The sequence below is a fragment of the Halichondria panicea genome, chromosome 15 (assembly GCF_963675165.1).
Source record: "Halichondria panicea chromosome 15, odHalPani1.1, whole genome shotgun sequence".
NCBI lineage: Eukaryota > Metazoa > Porifera > Demospongiae > Suberitida > Halichondriidae > Halichondria > Halichondria panicea.
Window position 1 is genome coordinate 3,517,288 of NC_087391.1, and position 14,428 is coordinate 3,531,715.

Consider the following 14,428-nt stretch of genomic DNA (forward strand, 5'->3'; position numbering starts at 1 on the left):
CCAAAAAGTATTACAAAACACATTGTATGGTGTGTAACATCACCTCATCCAAGACAATCCAGTCTCCTCTTCTCAAAGCCTTTAAGAAAGGACCGTCACGCCACGCAAACTGAACACTCTCACCACCTTCTACTGGTAGGTCAGTTCCAAACAGATCACTGATGTCCTGCAGGGTAGACAAACACACTGTACATGTGACGTGCTAAAGTTTAGAGGGACAACAATACAACAAATTTACAGATTTTTATCAATAATTATTTAGCCGACCTCTAGCTTACACTACATACACTGTACATATGAGCCAAACAAAAAACCTTGCCAAACTACACATAAGAAGTGTACTGTATAATTTTCAGCTAAAAATATGGGTATACAGAATGAAGCGAAGGAGTTAGCTAGGTCTTACTGTTTGCTCTGACAAGTTGATTCGCACAATCCTGTGACCACTGGCAGTAGCTAAAGAGGTGACAAGACTTGTCTTCCCCACTCCTGGTGGTCCCTCCAACAATAACGGTTTACCCAGCTGCATGGCACGTAATAGCCGAAACAAGTTCTCAGAAGGGCCAGGAGCGGAAAGGGAGTAGTCACACAGTGGACTGGAAGTTTCCGCGCCTACAGCAACAGGAAACATAATTATGTCACATGTACATGATGTAAAACTATTGCATGTGTTTACCTATTTCAATATAGAAAGGTGATACACCAAACAGTTTATCATCACTGGTTACAACTTTAGTACAATCCACCTCACTCAACACACACGACCACTGCTGGAGTATGGACAATAGGTAGTCAAGAGCGTCTTTCTTAAGGTCGGCAGCACCTAGAGAGCTGCCACAGCCTAGGGCATCCACAAAGACTAGATGTGCTCCATGATAGAATCCTTGAGGTGGTGAAAGGTAGCCACTAGTTTTGTTCATAAACGTGACCCACGTGAGTAAATCCCGAACACTAACTGCCACTCTACATAGACGTAACAGTAAGAAGGCATAAAGCAGATGAATGTGCGTGCATACACAGGCGTGAATCATGCAAGTAATAATACCTTGAAAAATCTCTCAGATGCTCCACTACTTCACAAATAAGATCACTCCAAGGAACAGCTACATCCAAAAGTTTATTACCGAAGTTAAAGGACAGTTATCATTAACAGCGGGAGGGAGGCTTACCATCATTCAAGAAATGTGAGAGTAGGTTGTGTTTCACAATTAACTGGTAACTCTTCCTAGAATCAGCAACTGGACACCATATCTCCACCATTCTGTTTCTCAGTGCTGGAGAGAGCTGCCATGAAAAATTATTAACCTACATACACGTATGCTTCAACGACGTCACCAACCTCTTTCTTGCCATAATCTCCTCCAGGATTCATGGTGGCTAGGACGGCAAAGCCACGGCTAGCAGATATTTCGTATACTTCACCTTCATAACGGGTTCTCTCACTCACAAGCAGTTTCCTCTCTGGCTCCAGAATGGAGTTGAGCCTTTCGAGCACTGCATCTCCAGCAAGAGAGATTTCATCAATCATCAGGCACCCACCACTTCTCATTGCTTGAATTACGACACCATCACTCCACTGAAACAGTCCTGGATTACCTGACTCTCTCTATAACATGTGTGATGTAGCAACAATATTGTTTATGCGAGACAAAATCACACGACTCTGAACTTCACCTCTTCAGTATGTTTGCTCCTTACAGGTCTGAGACCACCAAGAAAGTCTGAAGCATCAGTATGCAAGTGACAGTTGACAGAGAAGAGCTGGCGACCAAGCAAAGCACTAAGTAGCTGACAGAGAGATGTTTTTCCACATCTAGGTTTTCATGTTTAATTAATTAACATAATAGACATTGCCATAGATATCTCACCCTGTGGCTCCCACCATAAGTACAGGCTCATCAAAGCAGAGAGCACGGTGAACTAACACAGCCATGCTCTGCAGTTCGTCAGTCCACACCAGATGCTGAAAGTCTTCAGGCAAGGTTGAGTGGAGGAGAGCAAGGGTCTCTGCACTAGCCAAACTACCACACCCTTCATCCAAGCCGAACAGCTTCAATCGGTCTACTGTTCTCTTGAAATGTTTCTGGACAACTTCCAAAATAGTTGTCTGCTCATCTACAGTTCTCAGACGTCCTCCAAGCAGCATGTATCCTAGTATAAAATAGAACAGTAAACAACTTTAAGAAGTATAAATAGCGCCACCCACCGTCTTCAGCTAACTGCTGCTCCCAATCATAGAACTTGTTAGTGACTTTAGATCTACGATACCTCTCCGCCCATCTGAACAAGTCCCGCAATGTTATAAGACCATGCTTGCCATGAAATATTCCCGACTCAGATCGAACCATCTACACGAGTTTATAAAGCATTAACAAAATACTCAATTAATTGTTTATCACACCTGTAATTCTTTCATAACATCCACCATTTTTTTGGCATATGAGGTCGGTAATGAGCAGCGTTGATGCAAGATTGTGACCAGCTCATCTGGAGGAATGTCTTCAATGTGCAGCTCTATAAACCTGTTTCTAAAAGCTCTTGACAACACCTGCAATTTGGACATCAATATATGGCATTATATGTACATGTACATGCAAGCATCTTAATAAAAATTCAACGTCGCGAATGAATTATAACAATTGTATGAATAAAGTTTTCGTCGCATTGCAACCGTTGAGCAGTTACAGCTGAAGCAGACACACAGTCAGCTTTACCGTGTATCCCTTGTGCGGCTACGCCTCAAGGCATAATAAACACCTTACCTTTCTGCCAGCATATATCCCAGGGGGGTTCTGAGTGCCAAAGAGCAAAAAGTTGGGGTGAGCCTGGACAAGCTCCTGTGTTTCTGGGATAAACAACTCCCGGTTATCATCAAGTACTCGGTTCAGTGCCTCGAGCACTTCAGTAGGTGCAAGATTCAGCTCATCGAGAATTATCCAGTAGCCATGTCTCATGGCATCAACCAACACACCTATGTCATAAAAACAAACAACTTCATATCCTCGATCATACTGAAAGGAGACACCATTTTTTTTTTTTATTAGCGTTCTAAAAACTCAAGGCTATAATTATATACATATACATGCACATACAGTATAAGTAGAATAGAACAGCAATAATTAACATACATACCCTCCTGGAAAACGAGCTGTCCCTGACTGTTGGCAGTGTACATGCCCACATATTCCTGCAAGTCTGTATGCTCATGATTATTGATTCTTACACACTTGTGGCCCAGAGTTCGGGCAAGGTACTGAACCATGCTGGTTTTGCCAGCGGATGTGGGACCTTGAAGCAACACAGGCAGTGACCTGGAATTAATAGGTAGAGAGATTAAACACAAAGAAACTCTTCTTTTGGGCTTGTACCTGGCAGATACAACTCTAGCCATATTTTTGATGTTCTTCCTGACACTTTCTGTAAGTACATACTCTTCTGGAACGGATGCCTGCATTGAACCTTTATACAACCAAAACCCTTCCACTTGAATGTAGCCACGAGTATTTGGGGGAGGAATAGGAGCAGAGATGCACGTCTTGGACACCGATAATGTATGACTAATCAGTGACATGATGAGTGGATGGTAGTCACCTCGCACTTCTGAGAGAAAGCTCATGCAAAAGCCCTAGTACACAGAGTGGATCAGCAACAAATTAGTATTGAAAAAGGCTACCTCATAGGCTGATCTCAGCAGACTACCGCAGAACATCTGACGACAATAGGTGAGAGCTCTACAAAGATTTCGCAAACTGAAAAGGCAAATAGTATAATTAAAGTAACAGCTCACTATCAAATGAAATTATAATTAACCTGTAATTGGGCTTCCGACCGGTGCCATCTTGCAACCTGCTTTCAGCAAGTTTTTTCATACTGAGATGAAGTCTGATCAAAAGAGAAAAAATCATAATTATTATGCAGCTGTTACTTATACCAGGAGCATATGGTTTTGTTCTATGTTGAACACTCACTTAATGATGCCCTCCACAAGTTTTGACGGAGGAGACACGCTCTGCAGGTATGTGTGCACTAAGAGCCTAAGATCAGACGAGTCCTGAACTTCATCCACATAGAACTCAGTCAGTCTGGATAGAGATATTCAAACAATATAATTACATGTATATTGATGATAAATGAATCTGCTGCACCTATTGCGTACACTGTAGGGCAGTGACTTTTTCCCAAAATCTGTGGCTGGATTCATGCAGCAGAAAAGACGAAAGTTTGGATGACGCTTCACAACACCCGCTTCTCTGTAAGCAAATAATCTGAATAACATAAATTATTATGCCATGCCAAAACACTTACAGTTTTTCAGGTAAAAGAAAGGAACCATTTGCACACTCTAACAGTCCACTCAGGCACTGTAGAGTCTCAGACGAAGCTAGGTTAACCTCATCCAGAAGGATCCAGGAGCCACTTCTGACAGCCTCAACGAGTGCACCCTGGCAGCATTGGAATGATTGTAAAAATTATTGCACCATGTTCAACTTGCCTCCACAAAGTCAAAGGCAAAGGTAGAACGGGAACTGGCGAGTTGTTTCTGAAATTTACCCAAAGTCTTAGCCATCTTCTTCCATTCTGAGATAAAACTCCCACCACTGCCTGCACATGCAAGCATACGTGAGGGGGAACATGGCCAAAGAATAGAGTTAAATTTCTATAGCTATACTAATGGTTGTTGCATATTTTGGCAGTGATGCTTTGCAGTCTTTTTTTTTATAATACTTGCGTTCTAGCACAGAGCTAACTCTATGAGCAGTCTCCCAATAAGAAAAATATTTTGCTCTGACACAATGTCTGTTATAAGTAAATTAGACCAGACATCGCAAAAGTTGAAAGGACAGAGACATTTTGTGGGATAAGCGCCTTCGCAATTGGTGAGTACATGTATTCAGTAACAGGACTGCTGTAGCTAGCTGGCTCTTCATGAAAAGAATCATCACTCGTTGATGTATATCTGTCTAACATGATCCATGAAGCTTGATGTACGTATACTTAGTAGAGCCTATGATGAATGCGCTGTTGTAGTTTCTTGCTGCAAAGAGATCAAGTTCACAAATGGCTACAGCTAGCTGTTTAACAGATTTTTTCTGACTTTTGTAGCTAACAAAAAGCTAGCGCTTTAGTGCAAGGCTAACTCATAGTGTGAACGGATGATGCTATAAAAGATTCTGAAGAGACTGCAATAGGCTTCAATGTGAGTCAAACTAGCCATAACTCGAGAAAGAAGCTTTAGTTTGCTAATCACATATCAAAATCCAGGAGAATGTGGCTAGAAGCCTATAGAAGCTGTTAGTTTTCGTCGCATTGCAACCGTTGACAGCTGGAACAGACACACCGACACACACAGTTACCTTTACCGTATCCCTCGTGCGGCTACGCCTCGAGGCATAAAAACTCAAAAATACACTGCATCATAACCGTATAATTCTGAAAAGGCTTCAAAAGGGCCCTCCATGAAATTAATATTTTGCACATGCTATACCGTATTACTAGAATATTTTGCGGATGAAAAACCTTTGCGAATGAGCTAAATCAGCAGAAAATTTGACTCTTTGCGATCTAACTATTGCGATTTGGCAAGGATCGTTTGCATTTACTAGTAATAATTTAGGTTTTGCAATTTTATTGTTGCAAATTGATTAACCTTCGCAAAATTCGCATAATTATGTTTATTACTCGCAAAACATTCTAGTAATACGGTATATACGATTATGTTTCGGCCTTTAGTGAAAAATGGGCCTAGGAACTGGGAAATAGTACAAATATAATACCGGTATGATATTATAGCATATGCATGTACCAGAATACTTACTGAGAGCTGATTCCACAGAGTGTGACATCAGTTTCAAAAGTTTTTTCCAATTTTGTTTACTGTATGTTTCCTGGAATGGACTTGCCAGTTTTTTCAGAATCTAGCACTTATAGTTTCTTACCTGCAGGCTTGAGAGAAACGGGCCATTCTGTTTTAACGAAAATGTTGCATGAAACAAAGTCTCGAACTCCGCCTTCACAGGATCTAGCAGGTGAGACAGCTGGAGTGGTTTGAACCTGGGACAAACAAAGGTCAACGTCATGTGCAGCCCGGAATGTTCAAACAGTAGTTATACTCACCCTCCTAACAAGTCAGTGCTCTCAGTTTGCTCACTCATGTTAAACACCACCAATCGATTATCTGCCGATCGGGAGAAAGCTATCACTATAGGTATGTGTGTTGGGAATTACCAACCTGTCACTTTGGAAAGATAGTTGACAACAGCTGTCTTTCCTACCCCAGTTTCTCCTACCAACAATACCGGTTCATTCATCTGTACACACCTGCATACACTTTCCAGGAGGCGAAGGGATGATGATGTGTGGGCAAAGCATAATCTGCATGGTAACAATGTGAAGGCCAACACACACACAGGCACACAAATATTATTTTACTCTGGATTGAAAGGAGTCAATCTGATTATGTTAGCCCTCCCCACAGAAAGAGTGGTTGGTGACCTCTGAACAGATGGTCTGTGACTTCTACACAGTTGCTCGATCTGCCAAAAAATGTAACACCAAGAACACACACGTTATAAGTCCCCATACTTTTTCTTTGCTGATTCCCCCCACTAGAGAACCAAATTGTACAGCTAATACTTCCTTATCTGGAAGACTCAAGGAACCACACAAGCAGTCAATAACCTAATGGAGGAATGGATTTAAACACCAATGACCAATAACAAACGACAGAAATGTGCTACCTCCAGCATGAAGTCTTCCACTGAGGTTATTCTACCATTGTATACTTGCGGGGACACTCGATCGCAAACTTTCAACAGCTGCCTATTTTCCATACAGTCACAATTATCCACACACACAGTAATGATTAGCAAACACATACCTGATATGAACATTCATTCCTTCTACAGCAGAGAGGAGTGTCACAATAAACTGAGAGAGGTCGGGGTGCTTTGCTGCAAGTATCTATGAATTCGGAACGACATACAATTTATGCTGTACATGACTGGCCATCAACTACAATGACTTACTTGTCCAACAGATATGCTTGAAATCGGAGATACTTTGAAAATTGTGGAATGCTGACTCAGCAGGTGCAGCAGAGCAAATGACGAAGACAACAAGGGAGATCCATCACGAAATGTTCTGCATAAAAAAAAAACATAATTATTGCACTGCTTTGTCTACTATCGTACAGCGGGTAATTTTTGTGCGGTAAAAATTGATTTTCGTAATTTATGAAGTTCGTTTGTTTCATTACGTGCACTGCATTTGCATGGATTTCAGGGCGCCTACATTTTCGTAGGTAAAACTTTCGTGAAAAATCAGCCTGCCCACAAAAATTAATTCGTGCAGTAGAAAAGTGTACCTACAATAGCCTCGCCCCCACTTCCTCTCCTTGTTGCCGAGACAAGAGGGCCTGGTGTACGCCAACTGCTTACGTAAGCGCTAACTATATAGTGACAAACCCAGAATAACAACGTACAATTCAGTAAAACAATAACGTTAAAACAGACTGAAGTGGTGATCTAGTAATATATAGGACTTAAGCCAATTCATCTGTCTATAATAGCTAGCTAACTTAACTCAGTGTTCATGCAATCTATCCAATAAGTTTGTATATGCCATGCGCAAAACAGTCAGTAGCAGGACTTATTTCCTCTCTTCCACGCCTAGCTGCGTAGGAGGTAATTTGTGCCATAATGCTACAGCTAGGTGCCACCATAATTAGCAATAATTATTTAAAATTAAAAGAGGATAGACATGTTACCAAAAATGTGATGTTAAGAGAGGAAATACGAGCAGCCACAATGAGGTAGTAGAGGCCGGATCTAGCCTCCTTCGCAGCCTCTCCTTTTTCTGTTCTTTATCACAGAAGAGAAAATTGGAGGAACAAAGAAAGAAAGAAGGAAGCGACAAAGAAAAAGGAGAGTCTGCCTTGCTAAGTCGCGTGATCCCCTACTGACGTAGACAAAATTTAACAAGTGTGGGCGAGAGAAAACCTCAATAACTGTCCTCCCACACAGTACTTGGAGCGTATTTACCAGGAACATAATGAATCTGTTATGAACAGTACAGTAGAGTCAGCCTTCGTGAGACCTTTAGTCAGTAGAGGAAGTATGAAAGACTAGAGTAGAGTAGACTATACTGCTGTAATAATGAAAGCACCGCGGGTGCTGATGCCTCGGTGGAGATGCCAAAGCTACATAACATAAAGCTACTAGAGTCTAATAGCTTTTATACACATGACATGATGAACAATTAATTTTGCTGCATGCAAACTCAAGGAGTGGGTAATGATCAACCATGATTGTTGTTAAAAACGATCGATGCCAAAAGTTCAAGTCTAAAATTAATGGCTGCATTAGCAGAGCCTTGCAGCTCTCTTCTCACTCTTGCAGCTACCAATAGCTAGCGTTCTAGTGCAGAGCTAACTACTAAGTAGAGTAGCAACACTCGGTAAACAAGTTTGGCTACGTGCTCTTCTGAAAAGGCTGCAATGGCATTCCAAGTAAGCAAAACTAGGCATAACTCGAGAATGAAGCATTATTTTGCAAATCCACGAATTAAAATCCAAGTAAACATGACTAGAAGCCTATAGAAACTCTTACTTGCACTTGATTCATCCTTGAGCAGCTGTAGCAGTCTACACAGACAGACAGACACACACACAGACACACAAACACACTACCGTATACCTCGCTTGCGCATGCGCACCGAGGCATAATTATATCTACTAGTCAAGTGGGTCTGTTCTGAACTCAGGAAAAAAACTGAGCTAAATTTAGATCTAGATCTAGATCTTTAGTCTTTACTAGGTAAGCCCTCGTCTACGACCGAGGGCTTACCTCGTAAAGACTAAAGATCTTGGTTTACTATCTACGATGCTAACAGCTTTTATGTTAGAGTTTGCAATGCGTAGGCATGCTGTAGCTATTTGCTCTGTCAGGCTCCGCCCAGCTAGTGATTTCCCACGTTCATTTTCACTCGTCTACCACTCGTCTACCGTCACGCGACTTAGCAAGACAGGCTCTCCTTTTTCTTTGTCTCTTCCTTCTTTCTTTCTTTGTTTCTCCAATTAGTCCCGTATTTTATCTTATTGAACTATGACAAAGAACAGAAAAAGGAGAGGCTGCGAAGGAGGCTAGGCCAGATCATGGCTGGTGTGTTAATGAACATGGGTAAAATGACCTTCACAAAAGTAGGTCTGTTCAGTCGCAAAGACAACTGTTGTGTTTCATCGCCTTATAGTATAGTCATGCAGTATATAATCAATCAGGCGCAAGCACTGAGGCATATACGGTATAGCGAGACATTTTCGAGGGGATTAAAAAATGTTCACTGTTTTCGTGGGTGCTACAATCCTACACGAAAATTGATTAATTACAGTTATCTGATGTAAGGTGCAACGATTGAAGGCGTGGCCGGGGAGCTAGTGTTTCCGGTAAGCAATCAACTCGTGTATTTAACGAAATGATTTTAGAGGCCATTCCAATGAATTTAAGCGCTATACGCCATATTTGCAACCGCTCAGTGTAACAGTGCATTATAATTATAGTACGTAAGACTTCCATGCATGCACATACACAAAAGATGAAACTGTTCAACATGAACTGCAGTATATGCACACTATGTACCGTATACCGGGTATATTTCGAGGGTATAAATGTTCGTGGTTTTCGCGGCCTAGGCAGAACCGCACATTTATAACCGCGAATTTAATATTGCATGCATGCATGCTGCAAAAAGAGCGCTATTCCACGAAAATTAAATCCGCGAAAACCTTTCTAAAGGCATTTCCGCGAAAATTTTTACCCTCGAAATATACCCGCTATACGGTATTTGTAACACATAATTATGCACATGGTCTAGGCAAAAGGTATAAACTTCTATATTAGCTAGCTACCAACCTTTGAGTGAGCAACAACTTGAAGCCTGGAGCTGCTATGATAGGTCGTGTGTACCCAGGAATCATTAACTCCCTAGTTTTGATGAGCGGCAGCAAGAGACCAAGCTGAAGTGAATGGCACAGATTATACCATGATACCTACCATTGATTTTTTTATCAACAGCTTTACTAATTAATTTTCACAATACTTAATTAACAGATGCAGACAGCGTTACATTAAAGGAGAGGGGCCAGTCATGGAGCAAGCATGCATACACTAGTACTGGATATAAACCATGACTAGCAGAGCAACAAATGTTCTTTATTTTGTTTAATGGCTGCTAGGAACAAAACTGACCACATCAGGCGTAGCCAGATCAATGTCTTCCATCAACAGCCACAGGCCACTTTCAACAGCCTGAGGACATACATACATACATACATACATAGAGGAAGGGACCGGACCATCAAACCTTAGTTAAAGGACCGGGCTTCCACACAAACTCCCCAGGATACGAGGTAGAGGTGAATGTACCGAGAAGAACCTACGTGAATTCAGATACTACTAGTTATGGGTTTAGCACTGTCACCTGAGGTGCAAAATCTTCAGCGAGGGCTGTGGTTGCATGTATTATAATTATAATGTATGTCTTGTGAATAGAATAACAGTTTTTCAATGCGATGATTGTCGAACACATAATAATTTTTGCTGCTACTATAAACCACAGCCGCACTACTTCAATGGGGAAATATTTGCAACATAGCGCTACATGTACATGCATGTACATCACAGTCAGTCCCAGGGAGAATTAATCTAAATCCCTATGTAACTATAAATTCGGTGCAGTTTCCTAAAAAATTACAATCACATGCAGGTACATACCTTGGAGTCAATCTGCTCTCCTAAATGAACAACCATTAGCTCGTGTTGCTGCAGCTGTGCAAGTGCCTGTATCAGCGTCGTCTTGCCGCATCCACTAGGCCCCTCCAATACAACACACGAATCCGCACTCTCCACTACCACTGAGAGATCACACAGCAACTGCTGGACACACTCTGGGAACTACAAGACATGCACAAGATAAGTTAAGCAATTATTACCTTTAAAAATCTTATAATTATTATTATTGTGTGAATATTAATTTTATTATCAGAATTACCTCGTTTACATCGTCTTTGGTTAATATAAGTCGTCTTTCCCTATAAATTGAAGTATAAATAAAAATAATAGGCTAGGTTTTGCTACAGCACAGCAACATTCGCAAAGAATGTAGATTTGACCATGCATTTCTAAAGAAAGATTCATTCCCGTACATTTATAAACAAAGAGGGAATGTGGATTTGTATAATTGCTCTCTGATGCATGTACATAAACGAAGATGAACGAACAGGCCTCTTTTAAGAATTTTCATGGATATTAATTTCTACTATTCCTGCAAATAAGAGTAAAATCGCAAAAATGTGTACTCGCAGATAATTGGAAAATGCAATTAAAACCGCTTGCGAGAACTTAGAAACAACTAATTTTACAATTTGAGCAGTTAATTTAAATACCAGCAAAACAGTGAAATCAGACAAATTAATCTTACCTGTGAAAATAATTCACCTTAAGGTAAATAACTTCTTGTTTGTTACTTACTTTTGTTTATTATTATGCCTCGAGAGATAAATTATTATGGCGACTTAAGCTGACTGTGTGTGTCCAGCTGTAACTGCTCGATAAAAACTAACAGTTTCTATAGGCTTCTAGCCACGTTCTTGATTTGTGGATTTGCACTCTAAAACTAAGTTATAATTAGTCTCTTCAGAATCGTTCAAGGAATCATCTGTTTGCACAAAGTTTCGATTCAACATAATGAGTAAATTAGCTACACTAACAAGAGTCAGAAAAAGAGCTGTACAGCGGTTTTCAGCTAGAGTTATTGCATCTACAATGTCTAGAGCGGAAGTACTTGTAACATTAATCACGAGTCAGGCTTTACTCATATATTTTCGTGGTTGCTGCTTGAACTGCAGGTGAAGGTAGTCGTCAATAATCACATGAATACACTTTAGTTTAACACTACGATTGCTATCAAGACAAGGAATAAAAAAAAGGCAAGTGCAGCAACAACTCGGAAGTTTAATTGTGACTAATCTAAGTTTCTGGCTCATTGCTTCATAGTCTCGCGAGCAGACGTGGGAGGGAGGGAACGTCTGGTCACTATTGCAGCAATTCCGTGGACCCCTGCCAGAATGTTGGCAGTGCCAATCAGATTTGCCCACGTCATAGTGGGCGGTAACACCCCGTATATTTTCCTATTATAGCATAAAATGAACGTGAAAAGAAGGATTATTGACTCTAGCAAAGGCTAATTTTAGTGTTGAACCATACCTGGCTGCGAATGAACTCAGTTACAAGGAGCTCAGACCAAGCAAGAGCTAGCTAGCTGCGAATGAAAATATTTTCTACATGTGAATTTGGTTAAATGTAATTAACAAATATCTTGCACGTGTGACTACATTCCTCAGTGCCATGGAATTGCTGCAATAGTGACCAGACGTTCCCTCTAGGACAAGTCTGCTCGCGAGACTAATTGCTTCATTGCTTCTAGTATGACTATGCTACTCAGTTTCTAGTTTCACTGGGTATTTTTAGCATCATTTACTACTACTTATGGAGTGCTAAAATCGGATGCAGTCTTTTGGCTTAGCTGGATAGCTACTGTTCTCTGCAAGTTTCCGTATATCACTCCATGCACACAAATTTCCTCCGTAAAACATTATGACCCATGTCCAACCTCCATTGTAGTAAAACATGCAATCTGGCTGTAACCACAAAGCTAATGAAAGCACCGCATGACATGACTAGAAGCAAGAGTAGATAAGAGTAAGAGTGAAGTGTTGAACTGCTGTAGTAATTGTGGAACCGCATTTGCCTTGACATGCGTCATCACTATTAGAGTGCTGTTAAGTAAACAAACTGTGGTCTGTGGTTTGTAGCACTGAACTGTGCAATCACAGCATGTGCGGTTTCTGGAAAGTGTTGCTAACATAACTAACCAGTACTGATTACTATCAAGTGATGCCGAAGGAGCAGGAAATTGCTGTTACAGCTGTTTGCATAGACCTTGCAAAATACTAAAGCATTACCACAAACCACCATACAATGTTGCTATGCAAACAATTAGAACTAGACTATGGGAACTCATGAACAGTGGGGATCTACCAATTACCGCTTTATGATGAGACTTGCATGCTGTTCACACTGCTTTCCATACATGCAGTGGACAGATTAGTAGCTATACAGGTATATCTGCTGGTATATGCAAGCTATAGTCCCAGCCCATTCTCCACTTCAAATCCTCACCATAATTTGTATGTGAGTTTCCATACCACCAAGAGTAGATAAGAGCATCTACCATTGATACCACCTTATAGCTGGTAATTTTCGAGGATCTCGCAGATTACCCATTTTTGTGAAAATGTTATACTTCAAAAAGTACAGTACATTCATACAAGTTCTGGAAGCCATCATTGCTCAGGCTACATGTTGTTAGCATAGCAACATTGTATGGTGGTTTTGTGGTAATGATAAGGATTTAGTATTTTGCAAGGTCTATGCAAACAGCTGTACTAGCAGTTCAACACTTACTCTTATCTGCATGCGCATTACATACACGAAATAATTAAAGGGTGTGTCCAAAGAGATCAATTTCACAAATGGCTACTGCTAGCTAGCTGTTTTAACAGATATTTTCTGAGTGTTGTAGCTAACAAAAAGCTAGCACTTTAGTGCAAGGCTAACTCATATGTTGAATAGAAAGTTTGTGCGAACAGATGATGCTATGAAAGATTCTGAAGAGACTGCAAAAGCCTTCAATGTGAGTCAAACTTGCCATAACTCGAGAAAGAAGCTTTAGTTTGCTAATCCATAAATCAAAATCCAAGAGAACGTGGCTAGAAGCCTATAGAAGCTGTTAGTTTTCGTCGCATTACAACCGTTGAGCAGTTACAGTTGGAACAGACACACACACACACAGTCAGCTTTACCGTATCCCTCGTGCGGCTACGCCTCGAGGCATGATAATATTCATAGCTGCTATCAGCGTGTTACATAATCCAGCAAGACAAATCCTGACATAAGTTTGAAACACGACCTCCCGTCAGGGAAGGTCGGGCCACACCCAACTACATATACATTACACAGTACATGAAGACACTGCGAACTCGCTGGGGTACTCAAAGTCAAATTTAATATGTTGGTGTTGATATTAAATGCACCTTTCATGTTGCTGTTTCTGTCCAGAGCAGGATATGATTAACTCTAGATCTGATAACGTCTGTGTTGGATATAATCAAGGTATGCATCATATTTATGTATATGAACTTACTTCCACCTTATCTTCCATATTAATTCATCTCTTTCAGACAACGTTTACAAATGTAGATAGAACACTTTTTAGTCCACGTGGTCACACTAGGATCTAGACCACGTGGAAAATGAAGGGATTCATAATCCGAAGGAGGGGCTGCGACAAATGAAAGGTCACAACATGTCATCGT

General features: G+C 40.8%; 1 protein-coding gene across 3 annotated transcripts in view; it reads right to left on the reverse strand.

Moving 5' to 3' along the window:
- LOC135348353 (midasin-like) overlaps positions 1-14,400 on the reverse strand; it is a 41,050-nt gene extending 26,650 nt beyond the window's left edge. For 2 of the 3 annotated variants that reach the window (XM_064546531.1, XM_064546529.1), the window contains exons 1-35: positions 14,257-14,400; positions 14,147-14,205; positions 11,044-11,083; positions 10,767-10,946; positions 10,357-10,428; positions 10,242-10,301; positions 9,906-10,009; positions 7,026-7,140; positions 6,878-6,960; positions 6,738-6,819; positions 6,583-6,678; positions 6,430-6,533; positions 6,230-6,372; positions 6,115-6,175; positions 5,937-6,051; positions 5,816-5,885; positions 4,493-4,602; positions 4,306-4,442; positions 4,146-4,250; positions 3,969-4,082; positions 3,811-3,882; positions 3,674-3,749; positions 3,369-3,625; positions 3,133-3,311; positions 2,763-2,971; positions 2,402-2,548; positions 2,207-2,348; positions 1,869-2,151; positions 1,675-1,813; positions 1,340-1,606; positions 1,170-1,284; positions 1,046-1,103; positions 677-963; positions 407-612; positions 44-166 (exon numbers count right to left, since the gene is read on the reverse strand). In XM_064546531.1, coding sequence (XP_064402601.1) covers positions 44-166; positions 407-612; positions 677-963; positions 1,046-1,103; positions 1,170-1,284; positions 1,340-1,606; positions 1,675-1,813; positions 1,869-2,151; positions 2,207-2,348; positions 2,402-2,548; positions 2,763-2,971; positions 3,133-3,311; positions 3,369-3,625; positions 3,674-3,749; positions 3,811-3,882; positions 3,969-4,082; positions 4,146-4,250; positions 4,306-4,442; positions 4,493-4,602; positions 5,816-5,885; positions 5,937-6,051; positions 6,115-6,175; positions 6,230-6,372; positions 6,430-6,533; positions 6,583-6,678; positions 6,738-6,819; positions 6,878-6,960; positions 7,026-7,140; positions 9,906-10,009; positions 10,242-10,301; positions 10,357-10,428; positions 10,767-10,946; positions 11,044-11,083; positions 14,147-14,205; positions 14,257-14,274 — 4,428 coding nt within the window. In that variant the 5' untranslated portion in view covers positions 14,275-14,400. The remainder of the gene's footprint in view (positions 1-43; positions 167-406; positions 613-676; positions 964-1,045; positions 1,104-1,169; positions 1,285-1,339; positions 1,607-1,674; positions 1,814-1,868; positions 2,152-2,206; positions 2,349-2,401; positions 2,549-2,762; positions 2,972-3,132; positions 3,312-3,368; positions 3,626-3,673; positions 3,750-3,810; positions 3,883-3,968; positions 4,083-4,145; positions 4,251-4,305; positions 4,443-4,492; positions 4,603-5,815; positions 5,886-5,936; positions 6,052-6,114; positions 6,176-6,229; positions 6,373-6,429; positions 6,534-6,582; positions 6,679-6,737; positions 6,820-6,877; positions 6,961-7,025; positions 7,141-9,905; positions 10,010-10,241; positions 10,302-10,356; positions 10,429-10,766; positions 10,947-11,043; positions 11,084-14,146; positions 14,206-14,256) is intronic. The other variant, XM_064546530.1, reaches the window with a different exon arrangement.
- Positions 14,401-14,428: the final 28 nt, after the last annotated feature.